At 45.9% G+C, this 25,616-nt stretch overlaps 2 protein-coding genes across 3 annotated transcripts in view; both read left to right on the top strand.

Moving 5' to 3' along the window:
• The window catches only part of Fndc7 (fibronectin type III domain containing 7), a 33,362-nt gene extending 29,150 nt beyond the window's left edge, over window positions 1-4,212 (top strand). Inside the window, exon 12 of the mRNA XM_052731107.1 lies at window positions 2,564-4,212. Coding sequence (XP_052587067.1) covers window positions 2,564-2,607 — 44 coding nt within the window. The 3' untranslated portion in view covers window positions 2,608-4,212. The remainder of the gene's footprint in view (window positions 1-2,563) is intronic.
• A 15,768-nt stretch (window positions 4,213-19,980) lies between these two features.
• Window positions 19,981-25,616, top strand: part of Stxbp3 (syntaxin binding protein 3) — a 49,320-nt gene continuing 43,684 nt past the window's right edge. Inside the window, exon 1 of one of the 2 annotated variants that reach the window (XR_008216301.1) lies at window positions 19,981-20,139. Coding sequence is in view for 1 of the 2 variants with exons in the window: in XM_052730217.1 (XP_052586177.1) it covers window positions 20,091-20,139 (49 nt within the window). In the remaining variant the exon portion in view is untranslated. The remainder of the gene's footprint in view (window positions 20,140-25,616) is intronic. The other variant, XM_052730217.1, reaches the window with a different exon arrangement.

The raw sequence follows: 25,616 nt of genomic DNA, 5'->3' as shown, positions 1-25,616 counted from the left end.
TCTTCCTCCTTCTCTCATCCGTACTTTAGAAGATGATTCCAGCCTTGCTGCCCATTAAAGTTCCTTGGAGACCTTCCATTTTCCTGGTGCTGGGGCTCTGGCCCCGGAACATCTGGCAGCATTGTTCTAAGGTGAAGGCTGGGCAGCAGGGTTTTTAAAAAGCGCTTCTGATGACTTTAAAGGGACTGGAGGCCTGAGAGCTGCTGCTGTAAGCCGGGCTTCTCCATACTGTGTGCACAGCTCCCCAGAGCCGCATCAAAGGCACATTGTGACTTGGCAGGGCCAGCGCCTCCATGCCGCCGCTAATGAGGTGAGGGCTGAGCATGCTTTGAATAGCGCAGCGTTGAGAGAATCAGCCCCTCCCCCTCTCTGAGTAAGTCCTTTGACAGCCTCTGCAGGGCTATGGAAAGCGTATCTAAGAACACAGGACTGGCCAGATCAGGATCCTGGCCGGCAAGGGCCCTCTGACCTGCTAAAAGGAGCCCTGCGATTCTGTTTGCTTAAGATTTTTGGTCCTTCTTGATTCTTGGATTAGCGAAAATCTTGTCAACCCAACTAATTAATGTTTGGGGGAGGTGGGGGGTGGAACAGGCTCTCACTATATAGCCTCCTCTAGCCTGAAACTCACTATGTAGACCAGGCTGGGCTTGAATTCACAGAACTCTTGCCTGCCTCTGCCTCCCAAGGCCTGGGATTAAAGGTGTACACCACAATGCCTGGCTGAATTGACTTTCCACAAGACAGTTTTGGATTCAAAACCTGCTGCTCTCATTTGCCCTTAGCCAAATTAGTTAAATTCCCTAAGCCTAGTTTTCCTCATCTGAAAACTGAAGTAATAGTCGATTCATAAAACACAATAAAGGTCAAATGAAATGTAACCAATTAGTGAGAGGCCTGTAGTAATTAGTAAGTGGTAGTTATTAATTCAGGATCAATTTCACCTCATAAATTTCTATTATGTTCTAGATATTAACATTTTAACGTGCCACTACTAACATAATTACATTTTAACCTTATAATACTTCAACACATTGTTTTTCAAAATGTGAGTCTGTTGTGCCCTCTCGAAAGACCCCCAAGCAAGACCACCACAGAGTCAATATCCAATGTAAGCACACAGAGGTTTTTTAATAACAAAGCAAGCCCCCGGCTTGGTCCTTATTCCAAACACTTGACACAGTGGGTGGAGGAGGACAGCCCGAGCACTCACTTTAAGGGGTTTATATAGGAAAGGTTTACATCCAGAGAGTTACATATCTTGGGATTGGACAAGCGGAGTAGGGGTGAGGCAGTTCTTTGAAGTTACTGGCTGAACTATAAGCATGAGGTTACTGATGGCTAACAGGATGCAGGGTATCTACAGAGACATAGATTTTTTTACTCCCTATGTCCTGCTTTTGCTGAGCCCAGGATATATACATTCAGATTTATTGTTCCAGTCCTATTTTCTTTTAAGTTCAATTTCTGGTCGGTTGAGTCCATTACTCCCCGTATCCTGTTTTACCAAGTCCAGGATATATAGATTTATTGTTTCAGCCTTATCTTCCCATGAGTTCAGCTTCTGGTCAGTTCTAAAACTGCTGGTCAGCAAATACCTTTAGAGAAGTGGGGGCGGGGGGCTCTCTCAAGATGGCTACTGATTTTTCCCTTTCAAGTCTAACATCACCAGTGTTTCCTGGTAAGCTTTTAGAAATGCCCTGTTGCTGGTGGTGGCGCACACCTTTAATCCCAGCACTCAGGAGGCAGAGGCAGGCAAATCTCTGTGAGTTCGAGGCTAGCCTGCTCCGTAGAGCAGATTCCAGGATAGCCAAGGCTACACAGAGAAACCCTGTCTTGAAAAACAAAAACAAGAAAGAAAGAAGAAGAGAGAAAGGAGGGAGGGAGGGAGGGAGGGAGAGAGGGAGGGAGGGAGTGAGGGAGGAAAGAAAAATGCTGTCTCTGGGATTTGGCCAATGGCCTAGTAACTAGGAAATTCTGAGGCTGAGCCCAGCAACTTTGCTTTAGCAAGCCCACCAGAGTGAAGCGGCCTCAGGTCTGAGGACCAGGGCTGTAATTCAGGAGAGCTCCTTTGTTGCAGGAAGCTTGATGCCTGGTTGGAGGAGAAAGCGACAGGTGGACAGTCTTTGCACTGTGTCGCCTGCCCAACCTGGGGAGCTTTGGGGACTTTCCTCCCCACAACCTCCTTAGCAGTTGAGGGTTTATGTTCCCCTTCCGCAAATGCCTGGATGAATGAAATGGTGGCACTTGCCAGGGACCCAGCAAGTTGGGCTGGGAGTGAAAGGAATGTTCCTCATCCAGTCAGTAATGTGAGCTCAGAGGCACTTGGAGGGTTGGTTTTGTGAAACAGGCTGGTTAGTCAGAAACGCCTGGTCACTTTGAACAGTTTGGTAGCTGGCTTTCCCCCATGCTTGCTGTGAAGTGCTGCAGAAATAGCCAGCTGACCGTCAACACTAACAAACTGAGTGCTTAAGCAGAAGCCTGCGGGGGGGAACGGGGGGGGGGGGGGGGGGGGGGGGGGGGGGGCGAACGGATCTCACACATGTCCTCTCCCCGGCCCCTTCAGTGATTTACAGAGGGAAGAGGAACGACACGGTGGGCCCCAGGTAAAAACAGACTCTCCGCGAGGTGAGTAGTGAGAATTCATTCTGTATGATTCCACGGCAAAAATTTGTCCTCCGTTTTAAAGACTCTTCTCATTTCTCCTGCAGAGCCCCTGGGTTGTTCACGAGCAGCGACGGAAAGAAGCTATTTAGAACACAGAATGCCCGTAGGATAGGAAAGGCCCCACTGGCCTTTACCGGAGTAATTCGTACTCTGTATTTGACAGGGCAAGGTCAAGTGTGTCATCAGCTGCAGAGAAGTCGAGATGAGCTGTGGAGGGGAGAGAACGGTACGGAGGAACAATCCAGGAAGGCCCTGGAAGGCTGCCAGAGTGAGTCAGCTCATCGTCAGAGCCTGCAAGCATAAAAGCTCTGCTTAGCAGAAATTTGTTCCGAGGCTTCACATCGCGACGCACCACAGAACGTTGCCCACCCCAACCCCATGTAGCTCAGGCTGGCGTTGAATTCTGGATCCTTCTGCCGCAGCCTCCCAGAGTGCTAGGATTACAGGCACGCGCCTTTTTGCCCAGCACTCCATTATAGACTTTAACATGTCCTGTTCATGAGTGTCTCAACAGCTTGCCATACAGCATCCTCCCCGCGGGAAGGATGGGCGTGTACCCCCACAGCAGTCAGGTCACCCTCAGGAGGACAGCATCCACCCCAAGACACGCCTCAGTTGGGACTTTTTAGCTGGAGTCCTTTAGCAGCAGTTGCTAGGGCAACGTGGGGGTAACAAACGCCCTCAGCACAAGTTCCCGGGGAAGCTGAGCTGCCTGCCTGCAGACTTCACTGAGTCAGAGCAGCATGTGAGAAGACATCTGCCAGAGCCTCTGGGAAAAGCAGAACCGCAGGCCTGTGGCTGGAAAGGTTGCCATGACGCTCTCAGGGTGGAGCGGCAGCCAAGGGCAGAGTCTGAGACCGTGGCCGACTGACATACACACACAGCTTTCCAGGGGTTCCTCAATCTTGTAGCCTGTTCTGTACGCTCCCCTCACATTGTAATGGCTTCTTTCCATGTTTGGAGAGAAAAAGCAGTGCTATATAACATAAAGCTGTTGTACCTAGAACAATGTCTGTCTAATGCCAGAAGCCTGATTTTAGAATCGTGTGAATAAGATTTGTCTCGCACGTGCGCACGCAGCCGTGGTACTCAGTCCTCAGAGGAGTGCCTCTAGGGTCTGAAGAAATGACTCAGTTGTTAAGAGGACAGGCTGTTCTTGCAGAGGACCTGGGTTCCATTCCCAGCCCCCACATGGTAGCTCACAACCACGTGTGACTCTTCTTCTCTTGTTCCGGGGTGGTGATGGTGGTGGTGGTGGTGATCCATATCCTCGTCTGGCCTCTGAGAGCCTTGGGCACACAAGTGGTACACAGACACCCATGCAGAAAAGATACCCACACTTTAAAAGAAATCATGTTTTTAAAAGCGTAGCTATGGAGTCAAGAATGTGTGTGCTTGGAGGCAACTCTAAAACACTGCCCAGAGGAACTGGAGCGTGAAGTTAGACATGAGGCCAGAGAGGAAGAGAGAGCAAGCTTCCCTTCCTGCAGCTCCTCTCCAAGGAAACCAATCAAAATCCAACAGAGAGGATGAATTTTGTTTTTTGTTTTTTGTTTTTTTTTTTTTTTTAATCTATAAGACCAACCAGAAAGCCATGTATAAGGGCACATGCTGGTCATCTCAAAACTTAGGAGTCTGAGGCAGGAGAATCACGAATTCAAGGCCAGCCTGGCAAACATACAGAAATATCTCAATAAATCAGAGATGCAAAACGTGCCTCTGATAAAGAGATCTTTATAGTATGTATTTCTAAAATATTTTTATTTTATGTGTGTGAATGTTTTGCCTGAATGTATGTCTGTGCATCACATGTGTGCCTGTGGAGGCCAGAAGATGGCAACAGATCCCTTGGAACTGAAGTTATAGGTGGTCATGAGCTGCCATGTGGGTGCTGGGAACTGAACCCAGGTCCTCCGCAAGAGCAACAAATGCTCTTAACCAATGAGCTGTCTCTCTGGCCATTATTATTATTATTATTATTATTATTATTATTATTATTATTTACAATTTCATATCTGTACACTTTGCAGACTCAACACTCACTTCCCATTTTCCTACCATCCCTGTCCACTCTCCACAACATCTCTGTCGTGTTCACAAGAGTTGCCAGGGCCATCTGTGTGACCCTGGGTTTGGGGTTATCTGTTGGGGTGGGGTGGGCTCAGCAGAGGACACACAACTAAAGTCAGCATCCCTCCTCTCATAGGATCTACTGATAGCCAGTGCTTCAGAGGGCGAGGGTGGGGCTCCAGGAGCCCCTTGATAAAGAGATCTTCCCCAGAGTCAAGACAGTCCTGAAGGTGGAGTCTAACGCTTCAAAAGCACAAATAGGAAGAGTTGAGTTTTGTTCCCTTAAAAAAATTATTTTTGCCAGTCATGAGAGTGTGCACTTTTAATGCTAGCACTCAGGAAACAGAGGTAGATGGATCTCTGTGAGTTCAAGGCTACGCTGGTCTACATAGGGAGTTCTGGGCCAGCAAGAACTAGATAATTGGGCCCTGTCTCAAAAAAAAAATTGTTTTTAGCTGGGCATGGTGGTGTACGCTTTTAATCCTGGCTCTTAGGAGGCACAGGCAGGTGGATCTTTGTGAGTTCCAGGACAGCCTTGAACACATAGTGAGTTCCAGGACAGCCAAGGCTACATATTGAGTTCCAGGACAGCCAAGACTATGTAGAGAGTTCCAGGACAGCCAGAGCTACATAGTAAGTTCCAGGACAACCATGGCTATGTAGAGAGACCTGTCTCAAAACAAAAACAAGTAAACAATTTATTCATGTATTTTAATGAATTAATTTTTGTTAATGAACAACGTAAGTGTCATTATGAAAAATTTACATGTATATTATTATTCTTAGCTCATGTTCAGCCCCCATTATCCTCCCTTGTTCCATTCCGTGAGTCTCCTTTCTCCTTTTGTTTCTGAACCCCAGTGAAAGAACAGCAGTCTCTGATCTAGATGCCCAGCTGTCATTCTGGAGACTTGAACTAATTAGGTATGGGTGCAGGCCCGGAAATAGCTGTTGGGTTTGTTTGTTCATTTGTTGGTTTGTTTGTCTTATGCTCACCTAGTGCTTCTGACATGCAGAAGTTTGGGAAACTTCCTGTGTTTGCCTTGGTGAGTTCTTTTTTGAAGTAAGATTCCAGTGATGGGACGCTGAGACAACAGAGAACTGTGGCCTGTGAGGAAACACTGGTGAGACCCACAGTCTCAGAAGAGGTCCATGTCCTGGTGGGGAAGCCTTGGTGGAAGAGAAGTGGAAGCATATTCTGGACTGTGTAGGCTAGCACCCATGTGAGACTGTACGATACACTTAGTTGACAACAGGTACCCTCAGAATGGTTCCTCAGAATCGGGCCTGTGGCTGACTGGAAGAGACAACAGCTGAAGCCCAATGGAAGGGCAAGATCTCTGTTCTCAAAGCAGCGCAAGAAAATAGCCATATCCACTTGGCTGTGCCTAAGGCTAAGATGTGCTGGCCAGAATTCCACAAAAGGCAATATGGGGGCAAAATTAGTGTTGACTTCACTTACTTGTATATGTAATGCACAGACCACACACTGCTAAAAGCTTTCTGCATGTTCATTTCACTTCCATAAGAACCCCACAAGCTAGGTAAGAGCCTCCTCCTCTTCCCACAGATGGAGAAAAGAAGCCCAGCAAAGTCAAGACACTCACCCACGTTCACACAGCTCCCTGGTGCAAACACTTGGGGGGGGGGGGGTGTCCACAATCAGGAGTGCAATTGCTGACACCTGCAGGTCAATGTTTTATTGATGGAAAATTTTTCGCTAGATTATTATGATAAATTCATCAATCGCTAGGGGAAAAGACCAGCATTGGATAAAGGGAAATGGGATAAAAGGTGGGCGACCTGCTCTAATTCCAGTGCGGGAAATTCAAGCTATTTTATCTGTTTGACTGTTTTAGGACCTGTGCAGCTTTTCCTCTCTGGCAGCGTTGGTGTGCTCTGCCTTCACTCTGCTGTGTCATAGCAGAGGAATTCAAACACGCTTTCTAATCTGTGTAGGAGAGCCAACTAGAGGAGACCTGGAGAAAGAGCTCAGGGAGGCTATGCAGAGCTAGGAAGCGTGGGAAGACAGACAAGGGCGCCCGTGATCTCGAAGGCACCTGGCTTCAGATCCTAGCTCATCCTGAGAGCTTACATGTTGTACTTAACCTTCCTCAGCCTCACTTTTCTCATTTGTAAACCAGCAATAAAGATTTTCAGCTTGCTGGGATTTGCAAGGTTTTGGATGTGTATATTCAGGAGCTGAGGAGATAACTCGGTTGGTCAAGTATTGGCTGAGTAAGCACGGGACCTGAGTTTGGATCAAAAGCTGGGCAAAAGTTGGCCATGGTGTTGTGTGCCTGTAATCCCAGTCCTGGGGAGGATCACTGAGGCTTGCTGACCAGCCTGGCTATTCCAAATAGGCGAGCTCCAGGTTTGAAGGGATGTGGCTCTGGCAGGCCTTGCCCTTCTCCCCAATTGCCTCTGCCTTGCTAAAAACCGTTAGATTACATTCCCCAAGGTAGCCCCCAAAGTCTATTCCCTTACTTAGCCAGTCCCTCCGCTTGAGGCTGACTACCAAGGTTCAGCTATCAAAGTACTGAAATCCACCACTCAAAAGCCCTCCCCCCCCCCCGCCCCCGTCCCCCCCATTGGCTCACCTAATTAATATGCCCTGGTTGGTCTTGGGGGTCCTGAGCCGATACTTTTCCTTGCAAGGTTTAGTGAGAGATCCCACCTCAAAAAAGCAAAGATGGTGGACAAGTAACTGAGGAAGCCACCTGACATTGGCCTCTGGCTTCTTCCCACACAGGCTCCCACACATGCTCCCACACAGGCTCCCACACATGCTCCCACACATGCTCCCACACAGGCTCCCACACATGCTCCCACACAGGCTCTCACACATGCTCCCACACAGGCTCCCACACATGCTCGCACACATGCTCCCACACAGGCTCCTACACACATGCTCCCACACATGCTCGCACACATGCTCCCACACAGGCTCCTACACACATGCTCCCACACATGCTCCCACACATGCTCGCACACATGCTCCCACACAGGCTCCCACACATGCTCCCACACAGGCTCCCACACAGGCTCCTACACACATGCTCCCACACAGGCTCCTACACACATGCTCCCACACATGCTCCCACACATGCTCCCACACATGCTCCTACACACATGCTCCCACACAGGCTCCCACACATGCTCCTACACACATGCTCCCACACAGGCTCCCACACATGCTCCCACACATGCTCGCACACATGCTCCCACACAGGCTCCTACACACATGCTCCCACACATGCTCCTACACACATGCTCCTACACACATGCTCCCACACAGGCTCCCACACATGCTCCCACACACATGCTCCCACACACGCTCCCACACATGCTCCTACACATGCTCCCACACAGGCTCCTACATACATGCTCCTACACATGCTCCCACACATTCCCACACACATGCTCCCACACACATGCTCCCACACATGCTCCTACACACTGCTCCCCACAACACACAAAGATAATGTATCTCACACAGACAGTGCAACCGGTTTGAATGCACACTGTTAGTAAGAATCAGACCTGGAATTTGCACGTTGTGGACTTGTGTACGAGTGCAGCGAAGGCCTAGACTTGTTCCACTACTCCGCATCGTCCCTGGGCCTTTCGGGACACAGGTCATAACCACAGCTCCTGTGACCATACTTCCAGCTCGGAAGGGCATTTTGTGTCATTTCCTGACACCCAGTCTTTTGAAGGGTACAACACAGAGGTGTCTCACCCACCTTACTTCTTCCTCTCTGACCCCCAGAGTAAGCAACTCCAGGGAGATTTGCTCCATTGGGATTTTTCTTATGGGCTGGGCTCCACCCTACTATATATACTAAGCAGAACTTGACTTAAATTTGAAAAGGTAGTGGGAAAGAAGGTGCATATATTTAAAACTGTGAGCAACCGAATCCATTTAAAGGAGGTTTAAAGGGAGCTAAGCTCCGGCTTCTATTGCCACGAAAACCTCACACAGAGAAAACACTCCTGTCGCAGTATTTTCCCACTCCCCGCCACTTTGTTCTCTGTGTCATGCAAGCTCAGTCTTTCCCCCACTGCAGCACATGCCAGGGAATCCTGCTAATTAACAGCACATCAAGTTGGCTTCCTTGTTTCTGTGGATGGCTTGAGGATAGAAGAGATAATCCACTTCGTCTGGTGCGTGGTGTACACTAAGCACTCGGTCAACACTAGACGTGATTAGAGATAGTACTTAGTAACCCTTTCACCGTGTGATCAGTTTGAATCTTTGGAGCTACCGGCTCTTTGCAAAATCCTGTAGGGAAGCTTATGTCAGCCAGTGTAAATAATGGTTGTCAAGGCCCTCAGGAACGGAGGAAAGCTGGTTGACTGCTTTCAGGGCCCAAGACTGGTTCTCAAGTAGGCTGCGGCCTAAGTTGTCTTAGTCTGAGCTCAAATCAATCCCTGTTCTTCAGCTTTCAACAATAATTTGGGGTTTTAAAATATTGATAATCTCCATGCATTTTTTGCACAAACTTGTTGGATAACAGAGTATTGTTTTCTTCGTTCATTTATTTATATTCTGTCCCTAAGGCATTCATTTTGGGGGTCAGTGAAGGGCGGGGCAAGGTCTCTGGTCTCAGTTGTGTTAATCCCACTGGTTGAGAATAAGACCACTACCACAATTCAGAGTCAAATTTGAAGCAAGCTTTAATTAAATACTGGCCAGGTTGATAGACTCTGACCAGGCCCATCTCTGGGTTTCCAGAAAACGGCCTCTCATCATTGTTTGCAGGGCTTAAAAGGCAAAACCCACAATTCACCACATTTCCCATCAGGTCCAATCAGGGGAAAGTATACATCCTGGTAGACTCCCTATGTACCTCCTGCTTACATCCAATCAGGGGAAAGCATACATCCTGGTATACTTCCTATGTACCTCCTGCCTACATCCAATCAGGGGAAAGCATACATCCTGGTAGACTCCCTATGTACCTCCTGCTTACATCCAATCAGGGGCAAATGATCCTGACATATTTTCTGCCTATGAACGTCCCACCTACATGGGATCAAACACATTCAGTGTAGTTGAGTCAAACAAACTTGTTTAGGGAGTGAAAACATGTGGCTTGTTATCTCCCATAAATAACAGCCTCCAGCATTTCAGGAAGTATTTGTCCTTGGGCAAGGGGCATGTAGGTCACAGGCATTTTTGTTTCATGGATCTCTTAGGCATAGTAATTAAAGCTTAAAACATAACTTTAGCTCTCACAGTTGGCCAGGAAATGGGTATGTAGCCAAGGATAACCTTGAACTCCTGATCTTCCTGCTTTCATCTTCTATGTACGGAGACAGCAGATTTGGTTCATGACATCTGGCTTTAAAGCATTCAATGTTTCAACCCTCTTTTGACTACTACAGGATGCTGAGGAACCTGCCTGACTCCATTTTGAAGGCAGGAGCCATTTTGTTGTATTGTTAAAAATAAATTCCCATTTACTGTAAGAGCTGAGTTTCTGTCTTAAAGTTTCTCTTTCCCAGAACCTGACCTGCTCCAACCCATGATCCTGACTTGTTTTTGAGGACACCCTAACCCTCCCTAACCAGTGACTACATAAAGACTGGGTTTTTTTTTTGCTTTTTGAGATTTTTCTGCCCTTCCTAACTGCCCTATTGTGTCCCTTCTGTAAAGCTGCTTTGCAACTACTTGTGATTTTACTCCCTAAAAGGACCCCAAGAAACGAACTCAACACTTCTCTCTCTAACCTGACAGGAGACAGTCACTGGCAGCTCTCAGGTGCACCCAAATAAAACAAAGTCTTCTTCAAATATGGCTCAAAATTGTGGTAGTGGTCTTATTCTCACCCAGAGGATTAAAGTTTTCTGGAGGCCCCAGTGAAATAAGACCACCCTTCCAAATTCTAAGGCCATACCTTCACTCCAGGACTCTTGGCTGAAGGGCCACCTCAGGAGGTATGCACCTTGAGAAGTTCCAAGGTTCTGTTGTGCCCAGGTTGCAAGTCCCCCAAGCAAGACCACCACAGAGCCAATATCCAATGCAAGCACACAGAGGTTTTTAATAACAAAACAAGCAACCTTGGTCCGCCATCTAACATCCGACACAGCGAGTGGAGGAGAACAGCCCCAGCACTCACTTTAAGGGGTTTATATAGGAAAGGTTTACATGCAGCTTGGGATTGGATGAGGGGGGATAGGAGTGAGGTCGTTCTTTGAAGTTACTGGCTGAACTATAAGCATGAGGTTATTGATGGCTAACAGGATTCAGGGTATCTACAGAGACATAAATTTTTACTCCCTATGTCCTGCTTTTGCTGAACCCAGGATATATACATTCAGATTTATTGTTCCAGTCCTATTTTCCTCGGAGGTTAGTTGAGCCCATTACTGCCCATATCTTGTTTTGCCAAGTCCAGGATACATAGGTTTATTGTCCCAGCCTTATAAGTTGAACTTCTGGTCACTTCTAAAACTGCTGGTCAGCAAATACCTTTGGAGGAGGGGAGGGGGAAGCGTCTCTCAAGATGGCTACTGATTTTTCCCTTTCAGTTACAAGGTATGTTTTTGGTTTCATGGACTGTCAGAGTGAACTATCACGCTGAGAAAAGCAGTAAGCATCAATGGAGGCCTCCCTTGGTAAGTCACAGTAATTTTCTGTGGCATTTGGTTCTGTTAGAATCCAGATCTGGATTGAGCAGGGATCTGATAAGACCCAATACTCTTTCATCCAGGGCAAAAAGCAAGACATCACCCTGCCCATCTGAGGGTCTTGGTCTGGTTTTGTGTCTTGTTTGATTTGTCTTTATTCGTCTCGTCTTTGGCCACATTTTTTTGTCTCAGTCTTTTGTACTTTCTGTGTTCTGTGTTAATTGGGTTATCTTGGAGTCGGGGTGACTGAACAGATGGGTAGTATGGGTAATAACTAGCAAGCCAAACAGCCCTCTAGCCTGTGTTCTAAAGAATGACAAACGTTACCCCCACCATACATAGTCAAGGAGGATTATGATTATCCTGTCACTATGAATTGCCTCCAAATATTCTGTGAAACTGAATAGCTCACATTTGGGGTTGATTGACCCCTCAGGGGTACTTTTGATTCTCAAACAGCTTGGGAGGTGGTGAATGTTACCCTCAGTAAGCCCAGCCACTCAGATCAGATTGGATACATCTTGCCCAGGCTCTCAGTGGAAATTTGGGCCCCACGTTGGGTGCCATTTATAGTTGGAACTTTCTTTGGGCCACCAACCAGCTCCCAAACAAAGACACAGAGTCTTATTATTAATTATGAATGCTTAGCCCTAGTTTATACTTGTCCCACTAACTTTTTTAACTTAATTTAACCTGTTTCTATTCATCTACATTTTGCCTTGGGGCTTTTTACCTTTCTTACATCCTGTATGTCCTACTTCCCTGCTTCCTCTGTGTCTGGCTGGGTGGCCCCTAGCATCTCCCTGGCACCTCTTTTTCTTTCCTCTTTCTTCTTTTTCTCTTCTTCTGAGCCTAAATTTATCCTCCTATTATTTTCCCTGCCTGGAAGTTCTGCCTATAACTCCTCCCTTGCTATTGGCTGTTCAGCTTTTTATTAGACCAGTCAGGTGCCTTAGGCAGGCAAAGAAAAAAAGCAACACATCTTTATATACTTAAGTAAGTGCAACACATCTTTGCATAGTTAAACAAATATTCTGCAACAAATGACCAGAGGGTAGAGGCAATCGACCATGCTCTGTCACCATGGAGAACCCAATGTGACTACAACACAGAGGGAGGTAGGAGGTCACTTGATTAGAACCACCAGGTCATGTCAGGAGGGATGAAATCAGCTGGGTAGTGGTGGCACATGCCTATAATCCAAGCACTCAGGAGGCAGAGCCAGATGGATCTCTGTGAGTTCCAGGCCAGCCTGGTCTATAGAGCAAGATCCAGGGCAGGCACTAAAACTATATAGAGAAACCCTGTTTTGAAAAACAAAACAAAACAAAACAAGAAGAAGAAGAAGGAGAAGAAGGAGAAGAAGAAGGAGGAGGAGGAGGAGGAGGAAGAGGAGGAGGAGGAGGAGAAGAAGAAGAAGAAGAAGAAGAAGAAGAAGAAGAAGAAGAAGAGATGAAACCAGCAGCCTGAAAACCCACTAACCTATCAAGGTAGCAGATGTGAAACAGGGCCCAGATAAATAGCCTTCAGCTTTCCTGGAGTGCCTCCTGGAACCTATTGGTTATACACCTCTATAAACTCAAAGGATCTGGCAAATTTCAAGGTGGTTAACCTGGCCTTTGTTATTCAGTTGGCCCTGATATAGCAAGATACAAAAGATGGTCATACATAGAAGATATAAAAGATTTTTCAGGAAAGAACAGGTCTGTGTAGCATGAATTTCTAATAGGTCTTTTAATAAAAAACCCAGTGCCAGATATTGGGGTAAATGCTGAAAGATCAGAGAAACAAAGGAACAAGCCACTGCCACGTCTCACCTCACCGATTCCATAAATCCTCTGACTGAAATCCTCTGAGTCCTCACCTGAAAGGCTCCAGCCGGAAAAAGCCTCTAGCTGAAAGGGACACTGCTGCTGAAAAGCCTTTAGTTCCTGTCTCCTCACGCCTTATATAACTTTCTCTGCCCAGCCATCATTTCCTGGGATTAAAGGTTGTGTGTGCTTCCCAGTACTGGGATTAAAGGTGTATGCCACCACTGCCTGGCTCTGTTTTCTATCCTAGACTGAGTCAATCTCATGTAGTCCAGGGTGGCTTTGAACACACAGAGATCCAGATGGATCTCTGCCTCCGGAGTGCTAGGATTAAAGGTGTGTGCCACCACTGCCTGGCATCTGTGTTTAATCTAGTGGCTTGTTCGGTTCTCTGATCTTCAGGCAAATTTTATTATCATACACAATATATCACCACAGGTGAGAACTATTAGAAGTAGCCTAGAAGGTGTTTGACAGCAGAGACAGCAAAGAAGATCTTGGAAATGATTTTGGCAAAGAAGATGGGGTGGGCCACCGTGGCTACACTGTAAGCTCCAGTCACTTTCAACACTGCCCATGACCTCCATGATTAAAAAAAAAAAGGAAACATTTACAAAAGGAGCACTGTGCCTACAGGTCATTGGAAGAATGAATGTCCATGATGAAAACAGGTAGGCCCCCAAACCCAAGCCAATCCTGTCTGTGGAGGATCAGCAAGGCCAAGATTCCTTTGAACTAGGCTTCCAGGAGCCTATAGTAATCTTCACCATCAGGGGCCAACCTGATGGTGGACATGGGGGCTAACCATTTGGTATTATGGTAACCCCAGGACCCCTTAGCAACCAAACAATGAAAATGCAGGGGGCAACAGGGGATATTAAAGAATATAAATGAACCAATGACCAGACTGTTAACCATGTGACTCATTCTTTTATCTTCATTTCTGAACGTCCCTACCCTTTACTAGGACAGGACCTCCTGAACAAGCTCCAGGCAACAATATTATTCTCAGGAGACACTCCTAAGTTGAAATTGGGAGGCCCTGCTAAAGCCTGTCCAATAAGTGAGGAATATCTACTCCTTCAAAATCCAGCCCTTTCTCTGGAAGGGGGTGGGGATGGAAAAAATTGTCAATCCAGGAAATTCCTACAGTTTGGGCAGAGGATAATCCTCCTGGCTTGACCAAATATGTGCCACCCATCATAGTGCAACTAACACCTGGGGCTATTCCCACTTGAGTTAAGCAATACCCCATCAGCTCAGAAGCCAGTGAAGGGATTAAGATTTGCACCAGGTTCCTTCTTGAATGAGGCATACTTACTCCTTGTCAGTCAGTCTGGAATATCCCCTTGTTTCCTGTCCAAAAGCTAGGAACTCAAGACTATAGACCACCACAAGACTTGAGGGAAGCGAACAAATAGGTAGAAATCATTCACACGACTGTTACAGATCCCTACAGTTTGCTCAGAGAGTAAAGTTCACACTGTATTGGCCTTAAAAGATACATTCTTCTCCACCCTCCTGTCATTAAGTCAGCCCATCTTCACATCTGAAGAGGCCAACCCTGAACCAGGGATATTGGGACCAGTAATCTGGACCACACTGCCTCAAGGGTTCAAAGGCTCTCCCACCATCTTCGATGAAGCACCCCACCAAGGTAAGTCTCTTCCATAGTAAGTACCCTGAGGTAACCTTGCTTCACTATGGGGATGATTTATTATTGGCTGCTGAAGATGAGGAGGACTGTTCGAGAGCTACCTGAGATCTTTTGGAAACTCTAGCCCAATTAGGCTGTGGAGTTTCTAAAAAGAAAGTCCAAATTTGCTCACTTCAGGTTACCTACTTGGGATATGAACCGAGAGAAGAGAAAGACTGCATTCCCAGGGCCGTATAGCAGCCATACTGCAAATCCAGCTCCAACTACCAAGAAACATGTTAGAGAGTTTCTGGGAGCCATTGCTGTCCTTGGGTACCTGGGTTTGCTGAAATTGCCAGACCCTTGGACTCTGCTACAGCCAGGGGCAACACCCTTTGGAATAGACACAGAAACATGAACAGGCCTTTAAGAAGTTAAAAGAGAGCTGGAGAGATGGCTCAGAGGTTAAGAGCACTGACTATTCTTCCAGAGGTCCTGAGTTCAATTCCCAGCAACCACATGGTGGCTCACAACCATCTATGATGAGATCTGGCGCCCTCTTCTGACCTGTGGTCACACATGCTGTATACATAATAAATAAGTAAATCTTTTTAAAAAAAAAAAAAAGTTAAAAGAGGCCCTTGTACTCTAACTGTCCCGGTGTCTCCAAGCCCTTCTATCTTTATGTCCATGAAAGAAAGGTCATTGCCAAGGGAGTACTGACCTAGACCCTGGGTCTAAAGGCCAATAGCTTACATCTCAAAGAGACCAGATCCTGTAGCCTCTGGATGCTCCCCCCACCCCATTTAAGAGCCATCACAGCCACCACAATTCTTGTAAAAGAAGCTGACAGGCTCACATTGGGACAGATTCTAACTGTAACAGCTCCACACACTGTGGAAAGCCTGCTGAGGGATGCCACCAATCTGTAGATGTCAAATGCCTGTCTGACTCAGTTCCAAGCCCTTCTTTTAGATAAGGACAGACTGATCTTTGATAAATCCTTGTCCATCAATCTTACCACCCTGCTGCCGGACCACAGACAACCCTGAGGAGCCCATCCACGACTCACTGGAGATGCTAGACATCATCCAAGGTATACAACCTGACCTGACAGACATTCTTCTAATCACCAGAGATGTGATCTCTACACAGATGGCAGCAACTTCGTTCAAGAAGGAACCAGGTATTTGGGGGCAGCAGTGGTCCCAGGCCAGAAGGAGGTCATTTGGACACAAACTTTGCCCAGGGGCACATCGTCCCAGAAAGCAGAAATAATTTCTCTGACACAGGCTTTAAAATAGGCTGAAGGGGCCTGGAGAGATGGCTCAGAGGTTAAGAGCACTGGCTACTCTTCCAGAGGTCCTGAGTTCAATTCCTAGTAATTACATGGTGGCTCACAACCATCTATAATGAGATCTGGTGCCCTCTTCTGGCATGCAGGCATACATGCAGACAGAACACTGCATACATAATAAATAAATAAATCTTAAAAAAAAAAAAAGATGAGCTGAAGGAAAAAAGACGAACAGCTACACAGACAGCCAGTTTACCACAGCTCATGTCCATGGACAGATGCATAAACAGAGGGGCTTACTCACCTCAGAGGGAAAGACTATTAAAAATAAACATATAATCGTTCAGTTGCATCTGGCTGCTAACTGAACTGCTGACCATTAATACACTGGCCAGGACATCTAAAAGGCAACGCCCCCTCCCCCCAATTCAAGGTAACAACCATGCAGATCAAGTCACCAAAAAGGCTGCTTTTGGGGAACCCAAACCCCAGACCACCCTGGAACCATCTGCTGTCCCTGAGCCCCCACTCTGCCTTGATGAAGATGTTTCTGAGCACGATCCAGAAGAGATCAAGTCATATTCTGACTTGGGGGCTCAGGAGAGCCACAATGCATGGTGGATCTTGCCTGACAGAAGAATCTGCATGCCAAAGGTACTGGGCCCAAACTGGCTAACTGTCTTGCATCACACCAGGATGAAAGGATCAGGACTCATCTTCCCTCACGTCTGGCTGCCTGGACACTGGGAAAAACTTCAGAGCATTTCAGACTGATGCCTGACCTGTGCACAGGTATGTGCAGAGAAATTTTGGGAATTGGACTTTACTGAAGCCAAGCCAAAACTATATAGTTACAAACATCTGCTAGTGTTTGCTGACACCATCCTGCGCTGGGTAGAGGCCTTTCCATCCCTAATGGAAAGCGCCCAGGTGGTAGCTAAGAAATTTTTGTTTTGTTTATTTGGTTTTTTGAGACAAGGTTTCTCTGTGTAGCCCTGGTTGTCCTGGAACTTGCTCTGTAGACCAGGCTGGCCTCGAACTCACAGAGATCTGCCTGCCTCTGTCTCCCAAGTGCTGGGATTAAAGACTTCTTAACCACCACCTGGTTAAGAAATTAATAATGGAATTTCCCCCCCATATTTGGCCTCTCCATATCTCTGGAGTCCAACAACGGCCTGGCCTTCACAGCCAAGTTATCTCAGTTGCTCTCTAAGGCTCTTAACATAAATTGGAAACTTCATTGTATATATTGTCCTCAGAGCTCAATAAAGTTAGAAAGGATGAAAAGAACTTTAAAGGAATTTTTAAGTAAACATACTCTTGAGATTGGTGGTAACTGGGTTGACCTCCTATGCCCTTCTCAGGGTCCTCTGTATCCTGTATCGAGAAAAGTTCATGCCCATAGTCTATGGGTAACCACCTCCCACGATCCCTCAGGAACATGCTGGATTGTTATCAGATTGCCCCACTCCAATCTCTGAGTCCCTAAAAGGATTGCAACTAAGCTTGGATAAGATTTTCCCTCATGCCCAGGCTGCTCAACCTGTTGGGTACTGCTTGCCTGAGCACCCATTCCCACCCAAAGATGCTGTATTGGTCTGACGGTTCAAAACCAAAGAGTTTGAACCTAGATGGAAAGGACCTTACCTTGAGATTCTCTGGACTCCTACTGCTATTGAGACTGTTGGTGTTGCTACCTGATTCATCACTCACATCTCAAGAAGGCACCTGAGAAACCCTTGGGATAGGAGCCCAACCCCCAGAGGTAGAAAGTGATTGGAAAGGGATCATTAAAAATCAAACTTTCTAAGTTTGAGCATCTAACATAACTTTAAACATTGTGTTCTTGCTGTTGGAATCTACATCATGATTGTCCTATGACTAACAGCTTTACTTTCTTATTTTCAAGCTATGCAAACAGAATCTAAATGCATCTTGACAGGGGAAATACAAGTCACCTCATCATAGGAAACACTCTGATACAGTCTTGCCATGCAAAAGATTATTTTTATGCATCATGGATGGAGGGTACTTGGGATGGACGAATCTAAATGACCAATCCCAGTGTAATAATACAGACTTCGGCATAATCAAAGGTTCTGATAATGGGAATTACAGATGTGCTAAAATAAGAAGGGGAAGATTCATTAATCACTTCAACTGAACTTAGCATACCCAGAGTAACCCTGTCTGTAACAGTGTAGGTTATAACCTCTGGCTCCATCTAGCACCAGGAAGCCAACAGGAAAATTGTGTCAGAGGAGAATCCTCTAATGACTACTTGCTACCTAAACATAATCTTGGATGCCAGCAATTTACTGGAATGTGCTGTTTAATATCCCTGACTTCTCTCATACTATTGACATAGATGGTCTACATCGAGAAATAGACAAAATCTCTTGAACAAATTTTGACTGGCCTACATGGCTAAGATAGGTCTCCCCCTTCATTGACCCTCTAATATTATTTCTACTGGTTATCATAATTGGGCCCTGTGCCCTCAATGTGTTAACAATTTGATCACCCATCAAATAAACAATGCCACCTGATAACATTATTAGAGACAGTCCCCTATCAAGGATTTGACAAGGACACATAAGTCAAGGGAAGAATGAGGAACCTGCTTGACTCCATTTTGAAGGCAGGAGCCATTTTGTTGTGTTCTTAAAAATAAATTTCCATTTACTATAAGAGCTGAGTTTATGTTTTTAAACTTCTGTTTCCTGAACCTGACCTGCTCTAACACATGACCTTGACTTGTTTTTGGAACACCCTGACCCTCCCGACCCTCCCTAACCAGTGACCATATGATGGGGTTTTGTTTGCTTGTTTGTTTTTGCTTTTTGAGATTTTTCTATATTTTCCAATTGCTCCATTGTCTCTCCCCTATAAACCTGCTTTGCCACTACTCATGATTTTATTCCTTAGAAGGACCCTGAGAGCTGGCCAGTGGTGGTGCACACTTTTAATTCCAGCACTCAGGAGGCAGAGGCAGGCGGATCTCTGTGAGTTCGAGGCCAGCCTGGGCTACAGAGTGAGTTCCAGGAAAGGCACAAAGCTACACAGAGAAACCCTGTCTTGAAAAACCAAAAAAAAAAGGACCCTGAGAAACAGACTCAGCACTTCCCTCTCTAACCCAACTTAGGAAGCAGGTGCACCTGAATAAAATAAAGCTTGTTTCAAATTTGGCTTAAAAATTGTGGTAGTGGCCTTTTTCTTGCTTGGTGGGATTAGCTCTATAATTTAAATTGTGAAATTCTTCAGAAGAAGAAGGTCTTTCATTTCTTTGACTTTTCTGAAAGTCCAGCACAGTTCTGGGCATACTGGTGGTTACTTACAGTTTAACATAATCAGTGATCTTGAAAAATGAGTAAAATGAAGTTGGCGTGGGTGGAGAGCAGACTTTCCATTTGGTAGTTGAGCTGGCTTCGGAATAGTCTATTATGAATCCCTTTGTTAAATGAAAATTTACTTTGTAAAGCAAAAAGTCTCCATGTTTGGGCCGACGAGATGGATCTTGAGCCTGACAGCTTAAGTTTGATCCCAAGACCCACACCGTGGAAGAAGAGGTCTTCTGACCTTCACGTGCAAGCCTGGGCATGCACACGTGTGCACGCGTACATACACACAAATAAGTATAATTTTAAAATACAAAAAGAAAAGACCCTGTATATATAAATTCATAATTGCATGAATTTGTGTTAGTTTTCTGATGCGTAACTGGACACCGAATTTCGGTTTCCGCCAGGGGGCGCCAGACTGCTCATTAGGATTCCGCCCACACGACGCAGCCTCAGTCCAGGCGCAGGCTGGACGCGCCCTTGTCGGCGCGTGTGACGTCACCAGAGGGCGCGGCCCGCGGAGGGGGCGGAGCCTCCCTCGCCTGGAGGGGAAGGGCCCTCCCCCGGGCGCAGGTTTCAGGGCTGAAGTAGGTTGCGAGTGGCAGGCGGTGGCTGCGGCTCCACGGCTTGGGAAGATGGCGCCACCAGTGACGGAGCGGGGGCTGAAGAGCGTCGTGTGGCGGAGTGAGTGCGGAGGGGGTCAGGGCTGAGACGGGAAAGGCCTACGGGTCTGCCGCACCGGGTCTTGTTTTCCCGCTGCAGCCTCCCCCGGAGCCGCGCGGGCAACTTGTAGCTTTGGGACCAAGTCCCTGGTAGGACTCCTTCCGGCTTGCCCAGCGAGTCGGGTTTCGTGCCAGCACCAGGGATGGGCGGGGTGACCAGCCGCGGCCTTCTGCCCGGCCTCGGCTACGGCTCGTCCGCCGGGGTGAGGCTCAGCGGCGAAGCCCCACCCTCGGCGACTCGGGCCGGCTTTCCTTCCCGGGTCCCTGCGCTGTCCCGGGACAGTGCTTCCCGTTCCCCCCGCCTCGCCCCACCAGGCAGGGACGTCTCTGCACCCGACACAATCTGAGCTCTGTGTTTCTCTATCCCGCCCTGGTCCTTGTGTTTTCAGAGGCCCCTTAGTGTCCGCATTCATGTTAGCATCAAGGGTTTCACTACCACGCTTTTCAGTGTCTTGTCCTTTAAAAAGGGCAGACTTTGTTGTTCAAGGGAGCCTTCTGCCACTGTTCCTAGAGAAGACGACTTGCTAAAAAAAAAAAAAAGTTCTTGAGATAGGACCATCGGACTGCTCAAGTCTATCTAGTGTCAGCACCCTGCGTAGTCTGCTGTTACACTGTTATAACTGGTCTACTTGTTGGTTACTGGTGTCCTGCCGTATCAGCCACATTTATTAAAATTACACCAAACCTAGGCCTGCCAGGTTAGAGGAGCAATGAAAGCCTCAAACCGGAAGGACCTTTCTTGTTTGGCATCTCTGGGTTCAAAGTAATGATAGTCCAGCAGTGCAAAAGGAGTAACGTCTTATTAGTGTTTCTTACTCCAGCTTGGTGAACAAGGAACAGAATAGAAATTAGTTAACAGAATTCTGTCTTATAGAATTCCTTGTATAAAATTGAAATCCAAATCAGTACAGGCATATACTGTTTTATAGTGTTTACCATCTAGCTGTACTAAATAAGTGTATAAATAGATTTTGTGAAGCACAAAATTATCCTTTAAAAATTTAGTTTGGAGCCTTGTGAAGTGTCTTAGTGGGTAAAGAAAGGTGCTTGCCGCCAAGCCTGAGGACCTGAATTGGATACTCTAGGACCCACATAGTGTAAGGAGAGAACTGACTTAGGCACGTTGTCTGTATTGACTCTCAGACAAAAATGGGTGGCAAATTGTGTTGTATAAATTATTTCTGAGTTATAATGATACATTATATTAGGGTTTATGAGAAAAAGATACTATAATAGCTAGTAATGCCAGTATCAGTAGTGTGAAACTAGGCAAGAGGGAGAGCATAAAGACAGCAGAATTTCCCTCTTAGTGTTAACTTGGGGTAACACCAGACTCACCAGATGGACAGTAAAATACAGACAGGCTGAATGGGAGGAAAAAGATGTAAGGCTGTGCAGTATTCTTTTAAACTTGTGTAACTAAAAATACAACCCAAAGATCATAACAGCCCGGTGTCTATTGCACAAAGCATGTATATATATTGAGGGACTGGAAAAATGGCTTAGCTAAAAAATGAAGATAGCTCACATTTCCACAGGCTGATGCAAGGATGAATAATGCATGCATAAATGGATCCATATCTTTTTTTCAATATAAGTAAAGTGCTGATATATTTTATGCTGTTGCATCTTGGAAACATGCTAAAGTAAACAAACAAAAAAAAAAAACAGTCACAAAGGACGGCATGGTATGACACCGTTCATGTGAAAAATGTCCAGGACAAGCAAATCTAGAGAGACAGTCTGGAGAGATGACATTAAAGGGATGGGGTTCTGTTTAGGCTTTTGTTATAGTTACTGTTGTTTGAAACAGGTTTTCACTGTGTGTCCCTGTCCCTGGCTGTCCTGGAGCTCACTCTGTGGTCTGGGCTGGCCTTGAACTCATAGAGCTCCACCTGCCTCTGCATTCTGAGCACAAAGGCATGCGTCACCACACAGGACTTGGTTTTGTTTTTGAAACAGAGTCTCGTGTGCCCTGGGATGGCCTCAGACTCAGCTCTGTAGCTAAGGATGACCTTGAACTTGTGATTTTCCTGCCTTCACCTGAGTGCTAGGATTATGGGTAAATTCCACCATTCCTGGTTTTATTCAGTACTGGAGATTGAACTCAAGGCCCTTTGCATACTAGGTCAGCAGTCTACCAACTGAGCTACATACATTACCCAACCCCAAGGAATGAGGTTTCTTTTTAGAGTAGTGTAAATGTTCTCAAAACAATTGTGGTAAAGTAGTAATGGATGCATGACTGCTGAAAACCATTAGAGTGTACACTTTTGAGTGAGTGGATTCTGTACTTTGCAGTTTATATCTTGATAATGCTGTTAAAACGAGCCCTGACAAGAGCTATTAAATCTAGGCCTAAGAGTAAGGCATAGTGGTACATGCCTATAATCCTGACACTTAGAGGTGGAGGTAGACATATCAGTTCAGCCGTATAATGAGTTTGAAGCCCGTCTGAACTTTGAGACCTTGTCTCAAATAAATAATCTACACCTAAGATTTACACCCAGGTCTTTTGTGTTAATGTTTGGCACATCTGTGGCTTCTGTAAGACCCTTAGTCTTACAGGGTCTTATTTTATACACAGTCTATTGCATGAGCCTCCTAACTAACCTCCAGAGGTCCTGTCTGTCTTCCTTCCCTCCTTCCTTCCTTCCTTCCTTCCTTCCTTCCTTCCTTCCTTCCTTCCTTCCTTTCTTTCCGGTCCATCCAGCAAATAGCTGCCAGAATAATTTCATTTAGTAATGCTGGCTTGAAGACCTGCAGAGGCAGCCAGTTGCCTAGTGTTCATTTCAGTCTACTATTGACTGTTTACTTAGCTCCAGTCTCCGTTGTTTTATAATACTGATTTCCCCCATGCCCATACTGTTTATTCTCATTGCATTATTTATCTTCCTATCTTATCTTGGTGGTCCATTCCTCTGTCTTTTGACCCCTTTCCCTAATTCTTTACCTACTCACATTTAGCCTTCAAGTCTTAGTTCAGATGGGCTTTTATTTTCACCCACCTTCCTTTGTTTTAACATTTAGTTTACCCTTGTCGCTGCTGCCTCAGGAGAGCTCCTTAAGCTTTGCTTTGCTTTTTTGTTTGTTTCCTTTTGTTTTATTTCCAGACAGGTCTCTCTCTCTCTCTCTGTGTAGCCCAGGCTGGCCTGGAATTTGAAATAGCCCTCCTGCCTTCTGAATGCTGAGGTTACAGGCATGAGCCACCATTTACAGTTAGGAGTCTTTTGAAAAGCTTTCAGAGGATGGGTTCACTTTTCTGTCTTACAGTCCTTTAAATTCGTGTGTGTGCACATGTGCAAATTCCAGTACCCATGTGCATGCTTGCAGAGGTCAGAGGTTGATGTCAGATGTCTTGTCTAATGCTCTCTGCCTCAGGAGACAAAGTCTCACTGAATCTGGAGCTCCCTTGACTAGGCTTGCTGGTTAGCTCTGAGAATCCTGTTTCTGCCTCTCCAGAACTGAGGTTACAGCTGTGCTCCACCATGCCTGACTTTTATGTGTGTTTGATGGGTCCAGATCAGGTCCTCATGCTTTGGGAAGGCACTTTACCAATTGAGCCCTCTCAGCAGCCTCCTAGGGCTGTCAGTTTTTAACAGTCCCCAGCAGAATGTGATAGGTAGTGTGTATTTTTGTTTTTGTGTTAAATAAATGACTCAGTGTCTTAAATTTTCCCATTCCTACCTCAAAGAGCCCATTAATACGGCATTGAATTCCTATGGGAAAGCTACCAGTGCTCTTAAAGCTTTCGTTCAAGTAGGGACTAGTAGGGACTAATAAAGAAGAAAACTCAGGGTAAACATGATTATTCAGTTTATGACACACAGGGAGCGAGGCTCCACTAAATAGCTGCATCAGGAAAAGTTTATCTGACTAGGTGACATTTCTCAGTCCTAAAACACGAGAAGGAATCAGCCATTAGGAACTGCCGTAAAACTCCTCTTAAAATGAGAGGGTGAGGTGATGGTCCAGCTGGCAGGAGCCTGCCTCGCAGGCATGAGGACCTAAGTTTGGAAATGTAGCACTCACATAAGAGTCAGGCACGGCAGTGTAGTCAGCTAGGCTAGTCATATTAATGAGCATGTTCACTGAGAGATCCTGTGTCAGACAATCAGGCTGAGAGCGATGGATGAAGACGCAGTGACCTCTAGCCTCCTTGCACATGTGCACACACCCACATGAATTCTTTTTTTTTAATTTATTTATTATGTGTACAGTATTCTGCCTGTATGTGTCCCTGCATGCCAGAAGAGGGCACTGGATCTCATTACAGATGGTTGTGAGCCACCATGTGGTTGATGGAAATTGAACTCAGGACCTCTGGAAGAGCAGTCATGCTCTTAACTGCTGAGCCATCTCTCCAGCCCCCACATGAGTTCTCAAATACACCACACATAATGCAAGGCATTTGTTACAAAGGATGGGGGCGTGTAGCCCAAAAGGTAGATTGGAACCAGTTGTTAAATGGTTTAGGCATTCCCTAGGAAATGGAGAATCATTAAAGATGACTTTTCCCCTTCTTCTCAAATAGCAGACACCGGCATTTTTGCAGTCTGTTAATGCCAAAAAGAAGCCATTTCTTGTTCCTATTTTGAAGGGAAATGACCTTTAAAATTTAATTAAGTTATACTAATGTTAAGTGTACAACTAGGTGATATTTTTGCTCATGTAACTACCACCCAAATCAATCTATAGACAGTTTCTAAGCATTCAGCTTTCCCAGTGTAAACCCTCCCTTCTCCCCCAGAGTGAACACCATTCTGACTTGTGTTATCATCCAATAATTTACAACAGTGTTTTTCATCTCTACACTCATGTTTAAGGAGAATCCTTCAAATTCTTCATTAGATTTTCACATGCATGTGTGAACTTTTTTGCTTTTCTATTTGCCAGTGGTGTGTGTGTGTGTGTGTGTGTGTGTGTGTGTGTGTGTGTGTGGCGAGCAAGGACTCTGCCACTGGACTGCATCCTGGCCCTGCTTTTCTATTTAGTTCTTGCAGTAGTCCTTAGTTTCTATAGGTTCTGGTTTCATATACTTTTTAACTAAATATATAAGATTGAAGAAAATATCAGCCAGGCTTAATGTGTAGAGAATGCCTACAAACTGATTAATAAAATAATGGCCCAATAGAAAAATGAACAGAGTAAACAAAGAAGCAGCCTACAGATGGTATAGTCTGGTTTTGACCTGGAGAAATGCAAATTAAGACCAGATACCCCCTTTAACCTATCACATTGACAGAATCAGGTGATGTCATGTAGCAGTTGGAAAGCTTGCTGTGGGAGCGTGATTAATTACAGCCTGTTGAGAAAACTGCTGGTACATTTAATGAGACAGGAGACAGTACTGTGTGATTGTAGCAATCCCACCATGGGCCTTTCCATAAGTAAAAGTGACAAAAATATACACGCATACTTAAAATTTCTTTTCTCAAA

Source organism: Peromyscus californicus, unplaced genomic scaffold (assembly GCF_007827085.1).
Source record: "Peromyscus californicus insignis strain IS unplaced genomic scaffold, ASM782708v3 Scaffold_9__1_contigs__length_137607984, whole genome shotgun sequence".
Taxonomy (NCBI): domain Eukaryota; kingdom Metazoa; phylum Chordata; class Mammalia; order Rodentia; family Cricetidae; genus Peromyscus; species Peromyscus californicus.
Note: the sequence above shows the minus strand (reverse complement) of the source record. Positions and strands in the feature narration are given on the sequence as shown.